Source organism: Siphateles boraxobius, unplaced genomic scaffold, assembly GCF_051911475.1.
Source record: "Siphateles boraxobius isolate OS27281-9 unplaced genomic scaffold, OSU_SipBor_1 65, whole genome shotgun sequence".
Taxonomy (NCBI): domain Eukaryota; kingdom Metazoa; phylum Chordata; class Actinopteri; order Cypriniformes; family Leuciscidae; genus Siphateles; species Siphateles boraxobius.
This window is the reverse complement of record NW_027509192.1, coordinates 13,984,512-14,004,032: the sequence shown is the minus strand read 5'-3', so window position 1 is coordinate 14,004,032 and position 19,521 is coordinate 13,984,512. Positions and strand designations below refer to the sequence as shown.

The 19,521-nt window shown below is 38.9% G+C and overlaps 1 protein-coding gene across 1 annotated transcript in view; it reads right to left on the bottom strand.

Moving 5' to 3' along the window:
* The window catches only part of tln2b (talin 2b), a 154,979-nt gene that overhangs the window by 6,554 nt on the left and 128,904 nt on the right, over positions 1-19,521 (bottom strand). The window contains exons 42-55 of the mRNA XM_077211108.1: positions 17,722-17,823; positions 17,512-17,631; positions 16,116-16,262; positions 11,783-11,949; positions 11,455-11,638; positions 11,021-11,146; positions 9,702-9,818; positions 8,647-8,832; positions 8,193-8,300; positions 8,004-8,109; positions 5,947-6,071; positions 1,069-1,194; positions 311-373; positions 36-218 (exon numbers count right to left, since the gene is read on the bottom strand). Of these exons, the coding sequence (XP_077067223.1) occupies positions 36-218; positions 311-373; positions 1,069-1,194; positions 5,947-6,071; positions 8,004-8,109; positions 8,193-8,300; positions 8,647-8,832; positions 9,702-9,818; positions 11,021-11,146; positions 11,455-11,638; positions 11,783-11,949; positions 16,116-16,262; positions 17,512-17,631; positions 17,722-17,823 (1,860 nt within the window). The remainder of the gene's footprint in view (positions 1-35; positions 219-310; positions 374-1,068; positions 1,195-5,946; positions 6,072-8,003; positions 8,110-8,192; positions 8,301-8,646; positions 8,833-9,701; positions 9,819-11,020; positions 11,147-11,454; positions 11,639-11,782; positions 11,950-16,115; positions 16,263-17,511; positions 17,632-17,721; positions 17,824-19,521) is intronic.

The window sequence follows — 19,521 nt, the reverse complement described above, 5'->3', positions numbered from 1 at the left end:
TATTGTTTTTTTTAGCTTATATACGTGACTGTAACCTGTAATCTCCTCATGGCCTCAGAGTCCTGGTCAGCTTTGACTTTACAGGCCACCAGCAGCTGGGCAGTGGAAGCTGCCACCTGTTTGGCAGAAGAAATGAGCTTCTCCTCGCTGGCGTGACCCTGGACTGATGCGTTGGCGGCTTCACATAGGCTACTGGTGGCGGCCGCAACCATCCGGGCCTACAAGAGAGAAGGATTCAAATTAATCATTTGCAATATTGCTGTTGCTTTTTAACAGTACATCTATTACAATGGTGGTAATTTCAACTTACTGCAGATATTAGACCCTGGGACCACTGGCCGTCATCTACTGCATTGGCTGGGATGGAGCCCACCTACATGAAATATCATAAAGATTAAAAAGAAGCAGCGTTATTTCAGTATCATTTATATAGTAGAGTATGTAGAATTTACTTTTATTTTTTCAGTTTTCAATTTAAGTTTTAGTCATTTTGCTTCATGCTTTTGTTATGGTCATTTTTTACCATTTTTTAAGAGGCCACATTATGTCCTTTTACAAAGCCTTGATTGTGTAAAAGGTTTTTAATGCTTGAATGGTCAAAAAACATTATTTTTCACATTATTGCAGCACTTCTCTTCCCAGTTTGTCAGTAACGCTCTGTTTAGTTCCTGTCTCTATGAAAAAGCGCAATGTGCTCTGATTGGTCGGCTGGATCAGTGTGTTGTGATTGGTCAACCACTTTGAGCGTGTTTGTGAAATGTCCCGCCCCTTAACATAACAGCAAATTTCAACAGACTACTAATGCAATTCAACCAGGCCACGCCCTTTTTTGTTGCATATGCCTTGGGCGGGAATTATTTAAATGAGGAATATTGTGACGTGTTCATTCCCAGAAGAAAACTTAAGAAAACTCAAGTTCAGAAACAGAGCGCACTGATATAGAGAATAAATCCTTTTCATCTAATATTTATACTTTATTTTATTCCAGCTTTATTTGAATGAACAAAAAACTATTTGTAATCGTTCAAACAATCAAAAGAGTAAAAACGTAATAACTCTTGATAATACCTTGCCCTGTGCTACGAGCTCTCTCTGAGCAGCCGAAGCAGATTTGACCAGAGCACTGGTTGCTGCAGCAATGGATTTCGCTGCTTCCAGGATCTGCTCCTCAAAGTCCAGAGACTCATCGGCTTGCTGCAAGAATAAAAAAGGAAGAGATATAACAAAATGGGGATTGTCAGTTTTATTAATTGTAATGAATACTCTTAGCTCACTGCTGGTTGACATAGCTAGTCATGAAACCATTATTTATAGTTTATTATATTATACATTATAGTTAATTTTTATAAAGAAGAAATGCTTAAGCTATACTAATACATGGGCAAGAAGTCTCACCAGCCCTTACTTCAGCATAAGTGAAATTTATTATTTCATTATTATATTATCTATTTCATACTATTACGCTTATTTGATTAAAAAAAAAAGACAGATTTCTGGTTAATCAAACTCCTTTGAGTAGCAGGCTGGGATACGTTCCACTATACTAACAAACAAGGAGCATCGGGTTGTTCAGAAAAGCATAACACTAGACAACACTGTAAAAAATTCTATGATCAATAAGTTTTGACAACATATGTTTTTAAATTGCTTTAATATGCGCATAATGTATACTGCAAAAATAGCACACGTATTAAGGTAATATGGTATTTTGAACATACCCTTTATTTACCTATGTTCTTAATATAATAGGCTACTTGTCTACTGCATACTGTACAGTGTAAATGGCATACAGGCAACTATTTCTCAAAAACAATAAGTGAAACAGTTGGCATTACGCAATCATACATGTTTCAAACGGTAGTATGCCACAGTTGTCACATGACCTCAAATGACAACCTCACATGACCTTAAAAAACTGTTACTTTGCACTATGAACCCATTTGATTTTAAAGACAGATGTTGAAAAACATTGCAGATTACTTCTGGTACATTTATTAAACCAGAAATGAAAGTTTACATTAAATGCAATGTGGGATTTAGTACCCATTCAGTGTGCTCTTATTATATACTAAACCTTTAATGAAAATGTGGTCATTCTTTACATACTGCACACAGTTTACCACATACTGCATTAATAGTATGGATACTATGGCAGTATTCTATTCCAAACACAGCCAAGGCGATGAAAGAGGAGGTGAGATGTACATTGGACAAAGTGATCAGAGGGTGACACCTTGTGGCACGGTGGTGACACTTCTTAGGTTCACTATGTTCAGAATCAACAGCATCAAAGGACTTGGCGCAATTATAACAGACCTAAGACACACCCTTGCATGCCACCATCGAAAATGTATCTTTCTGAAACCACACACACACACACACACACACACACACACACACACACACACACACACACACACACACACACACACACACACACACACACACACACACACACACACACACACACACACACACACACACACACACACACACACACACACACACACACGTTCATGAACAAGTCATAAACAGAACACACACAAGTCTGGAGACAGAGCAGGACACTGTAGGAATATGTTTGATATATAGTTGGACAGAATAACAACCTAATATATCAAACATATCAAACAGAGCCCTGCAGAAAGACTTCCAGGTCTACCTCACCTCCAGAACATGGGGAAAGAGAGGATAGAAGAGAACAAGAGAGCAGGGCATGCTGGGATAGCAGGGAAAAGACAAGGACGGATAGAAGAGGAATGAAGAAAGATCAGGGGAAACAGTGAAGAACGCTCCAGGGGCGAATGTTGAATTTCAACCTGACTATAAAACTTTCAAAAAACATGTAACAGTGAACAAGCATGTTCTTGTGCCCTAAACCAGTTCAGAATGAGTCTTGGGATGTAATGCAGAGCTTTAAATGTGAGGTAGAAATGTGAAACAAACTGTGAAATATGGTATATCAAACATTGCAAAGGGTAATGAAAAATCCACTATGAATGTCTTAATGGACTGACGGTGACAACCCTGTAGACAAACAGACAGACAGACAGACAGACACTGTAGTGTAGACAGACAGACAGACACTGTAGTGTAGACAGACAGACACTGTAGACAGACAGATAGACAGGCAGACAGACAGACACTGTAGACAGACAGACAGACAGACATACACTGTAGACAGACAGACATACAGACATACACTGTAGACAGACAGACAGACAGACATACACTGTAGACAGACAGACAGACAGACAGACAGACAGAAAGACACTGTAGACAGACAGACACTGTAGACAGACAGACAGACACTGTAGACAGACAGACACTGTAGACAGACAGACAGACAGACACTGTAGTGTAGACAGACAAACAGACAGTCAGACACTGTAGACAGACAGACAGACAGTGTAGACAGACAGACAGATACTGTAGACAGACAGACAGACAGATAGATACTGTAGACAGACAGACAGACAGATAGATACTGTAGACAGACAGACAGACAGATAGATACTGTAGACAGACAGACAGATACTCTAGACAGACAGACACTGTAGACAGACAGAGAGACAGTGTAGACAGACAGACAGACAGACAGACAGATACTGTAGACAGACAGACAGACAGATAGATACTGTAGACAGACAGACAGACAGATAGATACTGTAGACAGACAGACAGATAGATACTGTAGACAGACAGACAGATACTCTAGACAGACAGACACTGTAGACAGACAGAGAGACACTGTAGACAGACAGACAGACACACACTGTAGACAGACAGACAGACACTGTAGACAGACAGACAGACAGATACTGTAGACAGACAGACAGACACTGTAGACAGACAGACAGACACACACACACTGTAGACAGACAGACAGACACACACACACTGTAGACAGACAGACAGACACTGTAGACAGACAGACAGATACTGTAGACAGACAGACAGATACTGTAGACAGACAGACAGACAGACAGATAGATACTGTAGACATACAGACAGACAGACAGATACTGTAGACAGACAGACAGACAGATAGATACTGTAGACAGACAGACAGACAGATAGATAGATACTGTAGACAGACAGACAGATACTCTAGACAGACAGACAGACACTGTAGACAGACAGACAGACAGACACTGTAGACAGACAGACAGACAGACAGACAGACACCGTAGACCAGAGGTCTTCAATCCTGGTCCTGGAGGGCCGGTGTCCTGCAGAGTTTAGTTCCAACCCTAATCAAGCACACCTGAATCAGGTTATCAAGCTCTTCAGGATCGCTTGAATATACAAAGGCAGGTGTGCTGAAGCAGGTTGGAACTAAACTCTGCAGGACAGTGGCCCTCCAGGACCAGGATTGATGACCTCTGCCGTAGACAGACAGACAGACACCGTTGACAGACAGACACCGTAGACAGACAGACAGACAGACAGATACTGTAGACAGACAGACAGACAGATAGATACTGTAGACAGACAGACAGACACTGTAGACAGACAGACAGGCAGACACTGTAGACAGACAGACAGACAGACAGATACTGTAGACAGACAGACAGATACTGTAGACAGACATTCAGATACTGTAGACAGACAGACCGATACTGTAGACAGACAGACAGATACTGTAGACAGACAGACAGTGTAGACAGACAGACAGACAGACCATGTAGACAGACAGACAGACAGACAGATACTGTAGACAGACAGACACTGTAGACAGACAGACACTGTAGACAGACAGACAGACAGACAGACAGACACCGTAGACAGACAGACACTGTAGTGTAGACAGACATACAGACACTGTAGACAGACAGACAGATACTGTAGACAGACAGACAGACACTGTAGTGTAGACACAGACAGACAGACACACACTGCAGACAGACAAACAGACACTGTAGACAGACAGACAGACAGACACTGTAGTGTAGACAGACTGACAGACACTGTAGGCAGACAGACAGACAGACAGAAACTGTAGGCAGACAGACAGAAAGACAGACACTGTAGACAGACCGACAGACACTGTAGACAGATAGACAGACACTGTAGTGTAGATAGACAGACAGACAGACAGACAGACAGACAGACAGACAGAATGAACAAATAAATGGTAATAAACAGAAAGACAAATCAGTGGAGAAAAAAGGCACACAGAGAGAAAGACATAGACAAGACACACAGACAGATAGAATTAACAGACAAATAGACAGACAGAAATAACCACAGTTAGACAGACAGACAGAATGGTAGATAGAACAATATACAGGATGACAGAATGATAAACAGTTTTGGGTTTGTGGCAGCTTTCTGATTTTGCTATACAGTTTCAGTTCTGAAAGGCAAAATGTGGATGAATGTTTTTTTTTTTTAGGTGAAAAGCATCACTGACAGCTGAGCTATAATACAGATGGATGGAACAATAAAAGAGCTTCAGGGAAAATCATTTCTAAAAAGTGCTGAACTTCTTGGAGCTTCAGACTGACTGACTAAAAGTTCAGCACGCTCTAAAACCAAACTTCAAAATACTGAATAATTGAGACCCAAGATGGATCACAGAAAAACCCCAACAAACCAAAAGCCATTCAGACAAAGTTAAGCTCTCACTAGACTTCAAAATATCAAATTGTTAATGTACAAGACAAATATAACCACAAAAAACCCATAAAAAAGATACACAGATGTGTGCACACTTCCCCAACAACATGAAAATACAAAACTCCACATCCTGAAGTTCTGAGGTCCTAAAATAAAAAATAACCCCCCAAAAAAACAACACTTCCCCTGAATACAAAATAAGAATGAAACATTCCAGCAGCCCTTGGTGAAAGTGATCTGATATAGTTGTGTTGGCAAGCTGATCACGGCAATGTGTGTTTGTGTGTGTGTGTGTTTGGATTCAGAAGACGGATGGAATAATACCTTTGGTTTGGCTCTGGGCTTCAGCTGCTCCAGTTTCTTGGCTGCGGCCTCGATGGACGCAGCAGCACCCAAGAGCTCAGTCTCCGCGATCACCGTGGGGTCTTCTGGGTCCACCCACTCTGAACCTGAGAGGAGGTATAAGTGAAGTCAGCAGGACCCTCATTTTCGATTCACTTACCATATGCATAATACACACATGGAAAGAGTGAACACATGATTTAAATAAATAAATAAAATCATGCGATGGGGATTTGAACCAATAACCTCCTGTATAGAAAAATCACATGCCAACAAAAGAACCTCACAAAAATGACCATGAGAACTTTCCATAGTAACTACAGTAGTTGTTAATATGCTTCAGAAACTGTTGATGAATATGTCCGGCACATATTTCACTTCAAAATCAAAAGAAAGAAATGAAAAATATTTGTTTTGCTAAAAAGAAATGAATCCTACTAGAAATGAAGCCACCACGTGAACAGAGTACAAGTCTCAAAAAACCAAAAATAGGGATGCACGAAATATCAGCCATCATATCGGTATCGGACGATAAGAAATTTGGCAGATATATTAAAGCTGATAAATAATGTATTATTTCCTTTAGCTGAGACATTTATATGTGCACTGTTCGCACTGTTTGAATTGCTAGAAATATGATTGGAATCACTAAAAGGAAAATACAGTTAAGTGCAACAGTTAAGTCTGTCATATAGGCAACATAAAATGATAATAAGAACATTATAATTGTGTGCTTGGGACATGGCTTTTAATGATGAGACAGGCTCTCAAAAATGATATAAAATTTTTTATTTAGATTTATCGGATAATATATCGGTTTTATCGGCTTTCACACATAAAGAAATATCGGTTATCGATATCGGCCGAAATGTTCATATCGGTGCATCCCTAACAAAAAATAACAAATAATACAAATTATTTTATTTAAATTATTATTATTATTATATCTAAAAAATAAATGCAGCTTAAATAAACCTATAATCTAATGAGAATCACCACAAGAAAATGTGAATAAAAAAAATAAATAAAAAAAGTGAGTACAGATTACGGTAAGGAGAATAATGGAGGAAAATTTACTTAATTGTCATGAAATAATTATAGATCATTTATTATTTTCTTGACAAATATATTTTATATATATTTTATTTTATTTAAATATATATGTATTGTGCTAATAAATACAGTTACCATGGAAAATTTGGTAAGGGCAACAGTTTATATAATATACTGTAAGATTATGAACAGATGCCACAACTCTTAATCATTCAAGTTAAAGACTGTTCTTAGTGCTGACCGGCAGGTTATTACAATCACAATCATTCATTAATTGTCTAGATGAATGTGCACATCTTTATGTTAATAGCCATTTATGGAGCAAATGTGCTTTGCAATACATTTTGCTTTACCGACGTATAAGAGGCACTAAAAGACTACTGTTTTGTTCAAACAGCTTGTGAAAACAGATGGCAAGAATGTGTTTGAGGATTATGTTAAACCTGAGGGAATTCAATTCTATCCCTTCTTCTCTTCTCTCTCACACTATAACTCATTGTATGGGTGTGTGTGTGTCCATGCCGGTCAGTAACTCAAGTCTGTATGTGTGTGGCCTGATATTCGAGAAAAACAACACTATGTATATCATACTCACCTCCATCTGTGGCAGAAATGGAAAAAACAACAAAGCAGTGTTATAGAAAAGAGAAAGACAGCGGCATCAGCCGAATGTCTCTATTAAACCTCCACAAATTCAGCTCAATTGACCTGCAATGTTCCCTATTACCTCTCAAGAGCATTTGTCATAACCAGGCCTGCATGACGGAAAGCTCAGCAGAATTCGAAAACCCATCATTCACAAAATTAGATAATATATATATATACACACCATTTTCTCCATTATAATAGCATTTCGCAAGGCTTTGCATTTTTATTTAAAAAAAGTTATTCCATAACATTTTATTTCAAACTAATAGTGCTCCATCAATATTCATATACTTGGGAAATAGATACACTTTGGGACCAATCCGTGAGGGTGTGCTCACCTTTCATGGCTTCAGCAGTCTGGATGAGCTCTGTGACGGAGCCCGCCACTTTCTTGGATAGTGTGGCCAAGTGCTGTTTCTGTTCGGCCGTGGGTTTCTGCAGGACCTGTGTGGAGTAAACAGATGAGGTTTAATCACATAACACATGCAAAAACACATCCTGTAAAAACTGTTGGCGCGCCCACTCACTAGAAGGACGTGTTCGAGCAAGTCGATGTATCCGGTGGTACACTCAATGCCGTAAAGCAAAGCTTTATTCCTAACATCCTGGACTACTTCTGGGTGGTACGTGGCTTGCTGCAAGACACCAATGCAAATTTATAGCACATGAAGAGAAATCTGCAGAATTTTAAAATCTGTAGTTTTATATCAATTTGTGGAGTGAAAAAAAAACCCCGCATTGCATCATTACAAACAGTAGAGGGCGTAATTTAGGAGTCAAAGGTGGGTTAGTGCAAAATGACATTGAGAAATCGATCAAACAGCATTGACCGTACATGGAGAATTTGTGCAAGCACAATCATTTGTGTATATAAACATATTTTGTTGGGTTTCAAGCGTTTGTGGATTGTACAGTTGATCAGCATGTGGTGAGATGTGTTTGTGTGAGTGGGCATATGTGTGTGTGATGGTGGATAAACACCTTGCAGGTGGTCAACATGTCGGAGATGGCTTTGCGGCTCAGGTTGGCAGTGGATATCACATCTTCCTGCTGAGCAGAGTTCCCTGCTGCCACGGCTTTGGCCGTCGCAACGGTGATGCCCTTGGTCATGCGGATGAACTCTTCTGGGGTGGTGGATTTCTCAGGAACGTCCTTGGACTGGAAAACCTGGAAAACAGATGTTGCAATAGTCGGGCAAGAGAAGAAATAGTTCATATATAACCGATATCCATTTCTCTTTATTGAATCTTACATTTTTAGAATCGGTCACATGACCAGTGCCGATTTTCTGTGGACTAAATACAGTAATGTAGTCAGGATTTCCAATGTACTGGTCATTTGATAAAAGGAGCACTAAGCTAGAAGATAAAATAGAAATCTCTTGCTTTCCTGTATCACTATCTCAATCTGTCACACAGTGTCTGATAAGTGGAGTAGTGACGCCCATGGGAGAAGGAGAACGAGGAGCAGATGGAGAACAGGCAAATGCTCACATGGTGTATTACTCTGTATTACATATCACAGATGGATGGGTTTTTACCTTTGTCCGGGCTAAAACTAATTAAGCTGGACCTAATTGGTACTAATTCACGGCCAGATTATAATACAAGTGGATTGTATTAGCATATCTTAATTAGGATCAAAATGAACATGATAAAACCAACATTTCTAATATATTAACTAGTCTCACGTGCTTAAAAGATGTTCACCAAAAATTTTATTTACTCATCCTTGTGTTGTTCCAACCTTGAATGACTCTTTTTCTTTTGTGGAACACAAAACAAGATATTTCGAAAAAATGTCTCAGTGTTTTGTTTTGTCAATATAAAGTCAATGGGGTCCATTGTTGTTTGTTCAAAACAACTTATTTTGTGTCCACAGAAGAAAGTCAGTCATACAGGTTTTGAAAGGCATGAGGGTGATAAATAATGACAGAATTGTCCTTTTTTGAGGAACTATACTTTAAAAGTGAAATGCAAAATATCTCTTGGAAAGACTATTAAGAGTTCAATATACACACGAAGAATGTTCCGTACAGTGAGTTCCTGTTTAATGCACTCAATAGTGGCTTCCAGAGCCCTTGTCCCGCGAGTGGCCTCATCTTCCACCGCTTTCACAGTTTTCAGCAGAGAGGTCACGTTCGTCACCATCACCTGTAACATCAGAAAACATAGGGAGGTCAAAGTCTCTGACTGGCAAAGAACACCGTTTTTGTGCTTTATGTATATCTCAAGTGAGCTCAGTTAGAGAATGTCAACAGCTTTGCGACCAGTTTTTTCACCTGACACACTGAAAAAAGGTCAGAAGCAATGTTATGACAGGAACAGCTGTATCAATGAGCTCAGTAAAATACTTGGCAAGGTCGACCTAGTTCTGTTCTTCGTAATGTAAAAAACTAAAATCTAAATCAAAACATCAGAAAATAGTTAGGTGATCAAACTGGACCTTTTAAATGGACCACAGCTGAAGCCTGTGATGCTTCTAAATCTTGCTTTAGGCAAAGTTTTAAATACAAAAGGAACAAAAGAGGAAACCTAAAAAAACAAAAGGGGGCCTAAGACAAAGCCCTGAGGGACGCCACCACAACTTTAAAAAAAAAACACTGAAAAAACAAGCACAATGAATGTCTGAAGCAAAATCCCAGAGGATCTAAAGTCACCATATGTTGAAGGAATGTAAAAAAATCTTTCTGTGAAGATAACAACAGCACTACTTAAGTATGCTAAACAAAACATATCATGTTGCACGTATATGGAAGTTAATCCCAGAGGTTTAACAGCACCAGGTGAATGATCAAAGGAGTAGAGATTTTTTGAAAATATGTGGGGTACACATCAATTTCTGTTTATACAAGCCTGGAGATTAATTTCAATGACAAACTAAGTGCACTGACTCACAGCATAACTGCAGAAGCAAGCACCATTTTAATTTTCTTTTAATTATGTTTACAAAATTAATCATTTATGCTTTGCTACATGGCAATAATGGCATTTGGAGAGGAGACAGAGAAAGGAAGAGAGGAAGTGAAAAAAGCAGTCCTTAAGCCGTTCACACACACAGAATGGTTTTGTCCCCTGCAGTGTTGCCGTTGAGTCACTCACGTACACACTGTCATATACACTATGATCACTGAAAGATTGGGTTTTATTTGTGGCCATACCAAGATGACAGCGAGTGAAGACAGCACCCAGCCAAGAAAATGAGAGACAGGGCCAGCTGTTAGACAGGCACGCACGCATGCACACACACGCACTCACATGGAGTGTGATAGTGATCAGAATAAGATATGATCCTCACTAGGCTGCATAATGCTTTCCTTACAGACACACACACACCATTCTTCAACCAAACACACCTTGGCGGCACTCTTCAGCTGATACATGGATGGATCGTCCGCTGCTTTGCCCGCGGCACATTTAGTGGCACTAATCAGCTCAGCCAAAGCTTTAGCGACATCTCTGACTGCGTTTATCAGGACCACCTGAAAGAGACAGAGAGACCTTTATCACAACCACCTTTCTTCATGATATGCCACCGGCTTTATCCAGTCGCATAATACACTGCACTCCTCCAGGGATGTAATGTTGGGCAGAGATGTGTCAGATGAGTCAGAGAGTATCTGCATCCAAATGTCACGACATCTTCTACACTTGAGAGGAGAACTAATGATATTCTCATTACACTGAGATAAAAATACAGGAGCAGTCTTAGAACACATTGGTGATGGTATCGTCTACTAAATCCTTTGACAGATTAGGAAGATGCACAAACAGCGAAACACACACACACCTGTGTCTCTGGGTCCTCTGAGCCCATGCTCGCAGCGCCCAGTTTGACCACGTCAGTGAGCTGTGTGATGGTCTTGGCAGAGGAATGGGCTGCCTGGGCTAGTTTGTCCTGGCTCGATGCAGCACCAGACACAAGCAGCTTGGTGTCCTCGACCAAAGCTTTAGCTGTTTTCAATATGTTCTCTCTGAAGAGTGCACAAACAAATACGCTTCAGATTAAATGACAGACACTATTTTTCGAGCTCTATTCTATGGTCCCAAGTTTATACAAAACATTAATAGAACAAACCGTTCATATTTTATGTATATGAGGCTATACAATGGCACACCTGTGGTCTGCGAAAGACTCTTCGTTCTCTGCGTTGAGAGTGCCGGCTGAGGCGAACATGATGGTAGTGTCCAGATCAGCCATGATGCCGGAGACAGAACTGGCTGCCGTTATGCAGGCCTGAGTTCCTTTATTCCCAGCCTGCAGGGCGGACAACACCATGGACACCTGCGGGAGAGAGTGAATCATACTTCATTATAAACTCCATAGGCATAGTTTGGAACAGCTTTACAATGCATTCGGACTTCTCTTGGGCGATAACAATTTAATGTATTTTTTATTTATTTTATTTGATTAATTAAAATGAAATATTTTAACATTTAAATTAAAATGTATTTTAAATTCAATTGATATTTTTAGACCCAGATATTTTAGATATTCAACTATGTTCCTTTTTAGAAAGAAATGGTATCTGCGAGGATTTTCCATCAGGATTTAGACCGTATCATAGTACTGAGACAGCTCTCATTAAAGTCACAAATAATTTGCTCTTATCATCCGATCGTGGTTGTATCTCTATTAGTGTTACTCGATCTTAGTGCTGCATTTGACACTATCGTTTTAAACATTCTTTTAAATAGACTCGAAAATTATGTTGTCATTAGTGGAATTGCACTAGCACGGTTTAAATCGTACTTATCTGACCATTATCAGTTTGTAGCAGTAAATGAAGAGATGTCTTATCGGTCAAAAGTTCAGTATGGAGTACCATAAGGCTCAGTACTAGGACCACTGCTGTTCACTCTGTACATGCTACCCTTAGGAGATATCATAAGGAAGCATGGCATTAGTTTTCACTGTTATGCTGATGATACTCTGCTCTATATTTCTTCACACCCTGACGAAACTTACCAATCCACAAAATTAACGGAATGGATAGCTGATATAAAGAACTGGATGACTAGTAATTTCCTACTAAATTCTAAAAAAACAGAAATTTTAACTATTGGACAAAGAACTTCCTCACGTAATGAGTGTGTGTTCTCTTATCACGCTTGAATGGTTTAAAAGCATTTGCATGAATAAGTGTGATCATAAAAATGTGATGTTAATTGCATTAAACATATTGAATGCGTTAAACTGAAAAAAAAAAAATTCAACGCATACGTTAACGTGTTCATTTTGACAGCACTAAATATTATATAATAATGTTCTAACAAGCTACGATGAAAGCAATACAAAACTGATCCTGGATCTGTATAAACATAACTGCTTCTACCATCGCTAACATCAGAAAAAGACAAATGTTGAGAGATGGGCTCTGACAAGCAGCTGAAAGATAGATGGACAAGTCCATTAAAGCGAGACCATTATACTAACACTGAGAAAGAGAGAGACCGACAGAGAGAGATGGAGTTGTCTTCATGAGTAGATGAAAAGCCATAAGGGAGGCATTCAAATGCAACCATCCCTATTCACGTTTAATACAGAAATGATTCCAGGCAGAGCAGAGGTTTGAATTGAATTGGGCTAGTAGGGGACTCGGACACATTTAAACAGAGCTCATTTAAAGCAGCGAGGGGTCACAGCACCATCACAGTAGGGACCGAACAAACTCTAGCTACTGAGATGTAATCAAAGACAATATGACACAATGATTGAATGTAATCTACTATACACAACCTCACAAGAAAAGCAGTAGGGGCTTCCTGCATTAATTCGAAAAATGGCATAAAAACTGTTGGAACACAAAGAATGAAAAGTGTAGTCACAGTATGGGCAATCGACTCTCATTGGGCCTATTATTACGACTGGAAAATCATTCTGACCACAATGTTGTGTACTATTTTATTTGTACATTCTCAAGCCCATCTAGACAATGATACATCTACCACTGACATTAAATTCATAAATATTAACAGAACTGTTTGATGTCACTACATGCTAGAATACCCAGGAAAATGTTTGCTTTGTCATCAGGTTCACGTTGGTTTGTGAAACTATTTATAATCCATATGATGAAATACTGGAAATACATTAGTTTAATTTCATTGCAAATGTTGCAACCATGATTCTAGTGTGTTATGAGTAGTTGCCAGGGCGTTGCTATGCCATTTGTTATGATGTTGTGGGTGGTTGCTAGTATGTTGCTGTGTGGTTGCTAGGGTGTCGTGGGTAGTCGACAGGGTGTTGCTATGTGATTTCTAGGGTGTTGTGGGGGTAGCAAAGGCATTGCAGTGCTATTGCTAGGAAGTTGTGGGTGGTTGCATTTTGCTGCTATGTGGTTTGCTAGTGTGTCGTGGGTAAGCGATTACTAGAGAGTTGTGGGTGGTTGCTAGTGGTTTGCTAGGGTACAGTGGGTAGTCGACAGGGCGTTGCTACAGTATGTGATTAAGAGGGTGTTGTGGGTGGTTGCCATTTTGTTGCTATGCTATTACTAGGGTGTTGTGGGTGGTTGCAATTGTGTGGCTATGTGGTTGCTAAGGTGTCGTGGGTATGAGGTTACTAGGGTGTTGTAGTGTTTTGCCATACAGTTTGAAAGGGTGCAGTGGGTAGTTGACAGGGTGTTGCTATGTGGTTGCTAGGGTGTCGTGGTAATACTATTACTATACAATACAATACAATACAATACAATTTCATTTGTATAGCACATTTAAAAACAACTAACGTTGACCAAAGTGCTTAACAAAGCAATAAAAAGGTAGACAATACATGCACAAAACCAACAAATACACGTCAAAGAGAAAGACGGACACATCAAGGTACATTAAAAGCTAATGAAAAAAGGTGCGTTTTCAGAGAAGTTTTAAAAAGTTTCAAAGTTTGGGCAGATCTGTTATTTGAGGGTAGGCTATTCCATAGCTTGGGTCCATAAGCTGCGAAAGCACGTTCACCCCTATTTTTTAATCTGGTCCAGGGGACAGAAAGTAAGTTTGAATCCCCCGATCTTAGGGATCTTAACTTAAATTCTGGGTGAAGCAGTTCAGATAGGTACTAGGGAGCTAGATTCTGTAGAGATTTAAAAACAAAAAGCAAAACTTTAAAATCAATTCGAAATTTAATCGGTAGCCAGTGAAGCGAGATCAGAACCGGAGTAATATGTTAAAATTTACGAATTCCTTTGAGGAGGCGTGCAGCTACGTTTTGGACTAATTGTAGACGGGTGATGTGTTTCTGAGAAACTCCAATATATAAAGAATTACAATAGTCCAATCTGGATGTTACAAATGGATGCATTGCTATCTCAAAGTGTTTACCAGACAAAAATGGCTTAACCTTATTTAAGAGACGAAGATGAAAGAAGCAGGATTTTACCACAGCACTTATATGCTTTTCAAGGTTAATGTTGTTATCAATCCAAACCCCCAGATTCCGAATACAGGTGGTACTGTGTGTACGTGTAGGTGACAACGTTTGAAGGTCACAAGCATGTGTACTACGATCACTGGGGCCAAACAGGATCATTTCTGTCTTGTTTTCATTCAGACTCAAAAAGTTATCAGTAAGCCATAGTTTCAGTTCATCTATACAGTCCAGAAGTGGCTTTAAGGCAGACTTGTCATCACGTTTTAGGGGCAAATAAATGTGGGTATCATCGGCATACAGGTGAAAAGAAACCCCATGTTTAGTAAAAAATAGAACCCAGAGGTAACATATAAAGATTAAACAGTTCTGGCCCAAGGATAGAACCATGCGGAACACCGGATCCAAGTTTCATTTTAGATGAGCAATGTTTCCCGATGCGAACAGAATAGCTTCGGTTAAACAAATATGAGAAGAACCATTCCAACACCATGCCCCTAAAACCTGTAGATGCTTCAAGGGGAGAGATTAAAATATCATGGTCGACCAGTGCTATTGCTAGCATGTTGTGGGTGGTTGTCAGTGTGTAGCTATGTGGTTTCCAGGGTGTATTGGAGGGAAGCAAGAACATACTATTCCATTGGTAGGGTGTTGTGGGTGGTTTCTAGGCCATTGCTAAGCAGTCTCTATAATATTCTGGTCTTTAGATATATGACTAGTCTCTACTTCAATGTTTATGGGGTTTTTAGCCTTAGCAAACATAGCATATTAAATTAATCAGCATTAAAGATCAGAAAGAGATTTTAAATACAAGCACCATGAACCTTTGATTATAGACATTCGTTAGTGATTTTTAAAAAAATACCTTGATGAAATTGTGCTTTCCGATCGAATAATTGCGATTAATCACACATAACATAAATGTTTGTAAATATGTATAAATATTGTATATAAATATTGTATATATTTATATATATATATATATCTATAAATAATCGAATGGACAGCACAATAAAAATGTAATTAAAACGGAACAAAGTAACACAGAAAACGCTAAAGTAACAGCCTCCCACGATGGCAAGCAAGCCTACCTTTTCAGTGACAGCACGTGCGTATTCGATCAGCTCTCTCTTGGAAAAACTGTCCGTCGGGCTCATCTGCAGGGCTCCGGCCTTCTGTACCAGGTAGATGCAGCCGTGACCCAACTCTTGCACCCGAGTCTTGATCTGAGATCCCACCTGCAAATACAGCAAAGATATCGAGTTTAAGAAAGAGTTGGCAATCAAGCGAGATTGAATCTGGGTCTAAATCTGAATATATTCATCCTCGGCGACTGCTTTAAAAGCCAGTGCCTCCGTTCAAACAAAGCTCTATCCAATAAGTAAGAAGTGATTGTGACGGCCTTTGAGGGGGCCCGACAGCACTGTATGTTCATTACCTGACACACAGATACACGGGTGGGCGGCTCTTCATTATGAATATCACAACGGGCTTTTAAGGCTTGTGGGGGTGCGCGGTTTCTATGGTAACGGCAGCGGCCACTTATGTAAAAAACGCTAGCGAAGAGAGAGCTGGTGACTACCGTGTCCTCATGTCGGGTTCCTTTTTTCAAATGTGGATAGAGCAAAGGTGTGAAATAAGTCGGCTGGTGTTCACACCTTTGTTCACAGGCTTAACGACACGCAAAGTGGAAGTATAAGGTTTACTAAACATGCATGACCAAGGCTCATGTGTTTGCACTAAATAGCATGGTGTGAATGAGTTTATTTTTTATTATATTTAAGTGGTTATGATACACAAATGTGGATGAGATTTAAGAGAAAATAATTTTCATAAATAAAGATTTTCAGGTCAATAACGACACAATTTTCAATCTATTCCTCGCACAAATTTATCAAATGGCTATAGAAAACTTAGAATATAGTGTTCAAGTGCTAATAAAATGGTTTGAACAATAGCATATACATACATAGTATAATACAGTATTTTTTGTGTGTTTAAATGGTTTAAAAGATATGCAAATACAACTGAGATTTGAAAGTACTTTTTAAGGTTTTCAGTAAATAATGACTGTTCTGATCATATTTTATATAAAATATTAAATTTTCTGTATGTCATAAAATACATAAATAAAACATATATAATGCATTATCATTTTTACTGTGTTGGTCTATACACATATGGACATGTCATATGGACATTTGTGACATTTTAGTTTTTTTTTTGTGTGTGTCATTTTTCGAGTTCAATTTGACTTTCATTGTATAGAAATGAGCATTCTAGATTTCTAAACATCTATTTCTGTGTTCTACACAAAAGAGAAAACCGTACAAGCTGAGCTGAGCTAATTCAGTTTCAGTTTTAGGTGATCTGTTCCTTTAAATCTGGAGTTTGCGTGAGGTTTAGGCCATCTGCGTCTACTATCGTGTGTGTAAATGAGCATTTCTCAGATCACTGGTTAGACGCACACGCTGGAGAGATCCTCACCTCCTCTGGCTCGGCTGTGGCAGCTGCCAGACGGCCTTGTAGTGCCAGCTGGCTGTAATCCACCGTCACCTGAGACGCCAGTCCACCCAGCTCCTCCGGACAGGTCACTGACTTCGTCATCTAGGGTCACATAACAGAACACAGGTGTGATATTAGCACAGTGGTGTGTGAGAGAATGTGGAAGCATTTTGAGTTAGCGAGCGTCCTCACCATTTCCTGCGCAGTAATGGCGATGGCTTTTGAAAACTTCACCATGGTGGTCTGGTAATCCACAAAAGTGCCGTCAGGCTCCGGCGGAGTTCCTTCATCCATCTGTATAATAAAGAGACCCAGATAACAGTTACGTAATGCTGGATCGAGTCCTAATACAAATTACAGTCTTCACGTGGTTCTTGTGCATGATGTTGTGATCATTCCCGCAGAAAATGAGGGATATTCAATTGACTGCCACTGTCTTCCACCGTGAATCACGACAGTATAATGAAAGACTGCATACATGCAGAGATGATAAATAGAGATGTTCTGCCAATTCAGTCTAATGATGACATACAGAGACAGCTGTTGCATCTGTGACACATTTACATATGAGAGTGCCAGATAGAGATGACTTTGATGAGCTGTATATATATATATATATTACTGTGTTGGTCAAACAGTTATTTTATTATTCTTATATATTTATATATTTTCTTTAAATGTATTAAATAGTGTATTTGTGTAAATGTATTTATAGTGATTATTGGTATTGGCCAAAAAATAATAATTTATATATATATATATATATATATATATATATATATATATATATATATATGCAGCCACTGTGTTGGTTAAAGTTCTTTTACACTTATTTTTCATATAAATATTTCATAAACTAATTAATAAAATAATAATATTTTTATAGGCATTAATGGTAAAAAAAAAAAAAATATATATATATATAAAAATTTAAATTATACAGTTTAGCAGCCATTATACAAAATATCTGAACATGAATGATCGATCATGAATAAATATACATTTAATTGCTCTCCACAGTTTTTGGCTGATTGGTCATAAATTTTCTGTAATTGTCAAAATGTTGTATGTCACAAAAGTATATATATATATATATATATATATATATATATATTCTGGATATGTGTATATATATATAGTGCTGTCAAACGATTAAAATATTTAATCGCGATTAATCGCATTAATGCCATAGTTAACTCGCGATTAATCGCACATTTTTATCTATTCTAAATGTCCCTTGATTTCTATTTGTCTCATAATTTTTTCTAATTTTAATGCTCTTATCAACATGGAAAAGTGGATCAGCAGTAAGTTTGTTCTTAGCTGTGGTATCCATGTGCTTCTGTCTGAAGTCATCCATTGTAGAGCTTAGATCGGGCCCAAAAAATCAAGCCCGACCCGAGCCCGTGCGCATTGTGTCCGAGCCCGGCCCGACACATAAACTGTAATTATGAGCCCGAGCCCGATTTAAACCCGTCCATTTTTTTAATACGTGGGTTGTTATAACTGACGTTCTCAACTACTTTCTATGTTACTTTCTCCCGCCCGCAACATTTTTGTCCCGCTCCCGCCCACAAATACACTTTTTTTGTAGGCTACCTCCAAATACTTTCGCCTACGTGTCGCCAGCATACACATCAGCATAAATGCTCCTGATAAATTATTTGTTATTAAAGCATTAACACACAAACCACTGTTATAACATAAAAGCAAGCAGGCTACTGAGTGCATGGTTTGGCATGACTGAATGCGCGCAAAGTGCGCTCCCTTAATAATTCCTAAAAAGCTGACATCAGTTCATCGCAATCTCACACATCTGTTATTATCAATGAAGCTGACTGCACAATGCATCTTTCATAATATATACACTTTGTTTGTTATAATTTGAGTATTTGCCAGCAAACAGAATTCAGCACTGAACAAAAAGTCAGTTTTGAGCGGTGAGGGGAGTCTATTTTAAATGCTTCTGATTGGCCATTGCGTTCAAGAAAT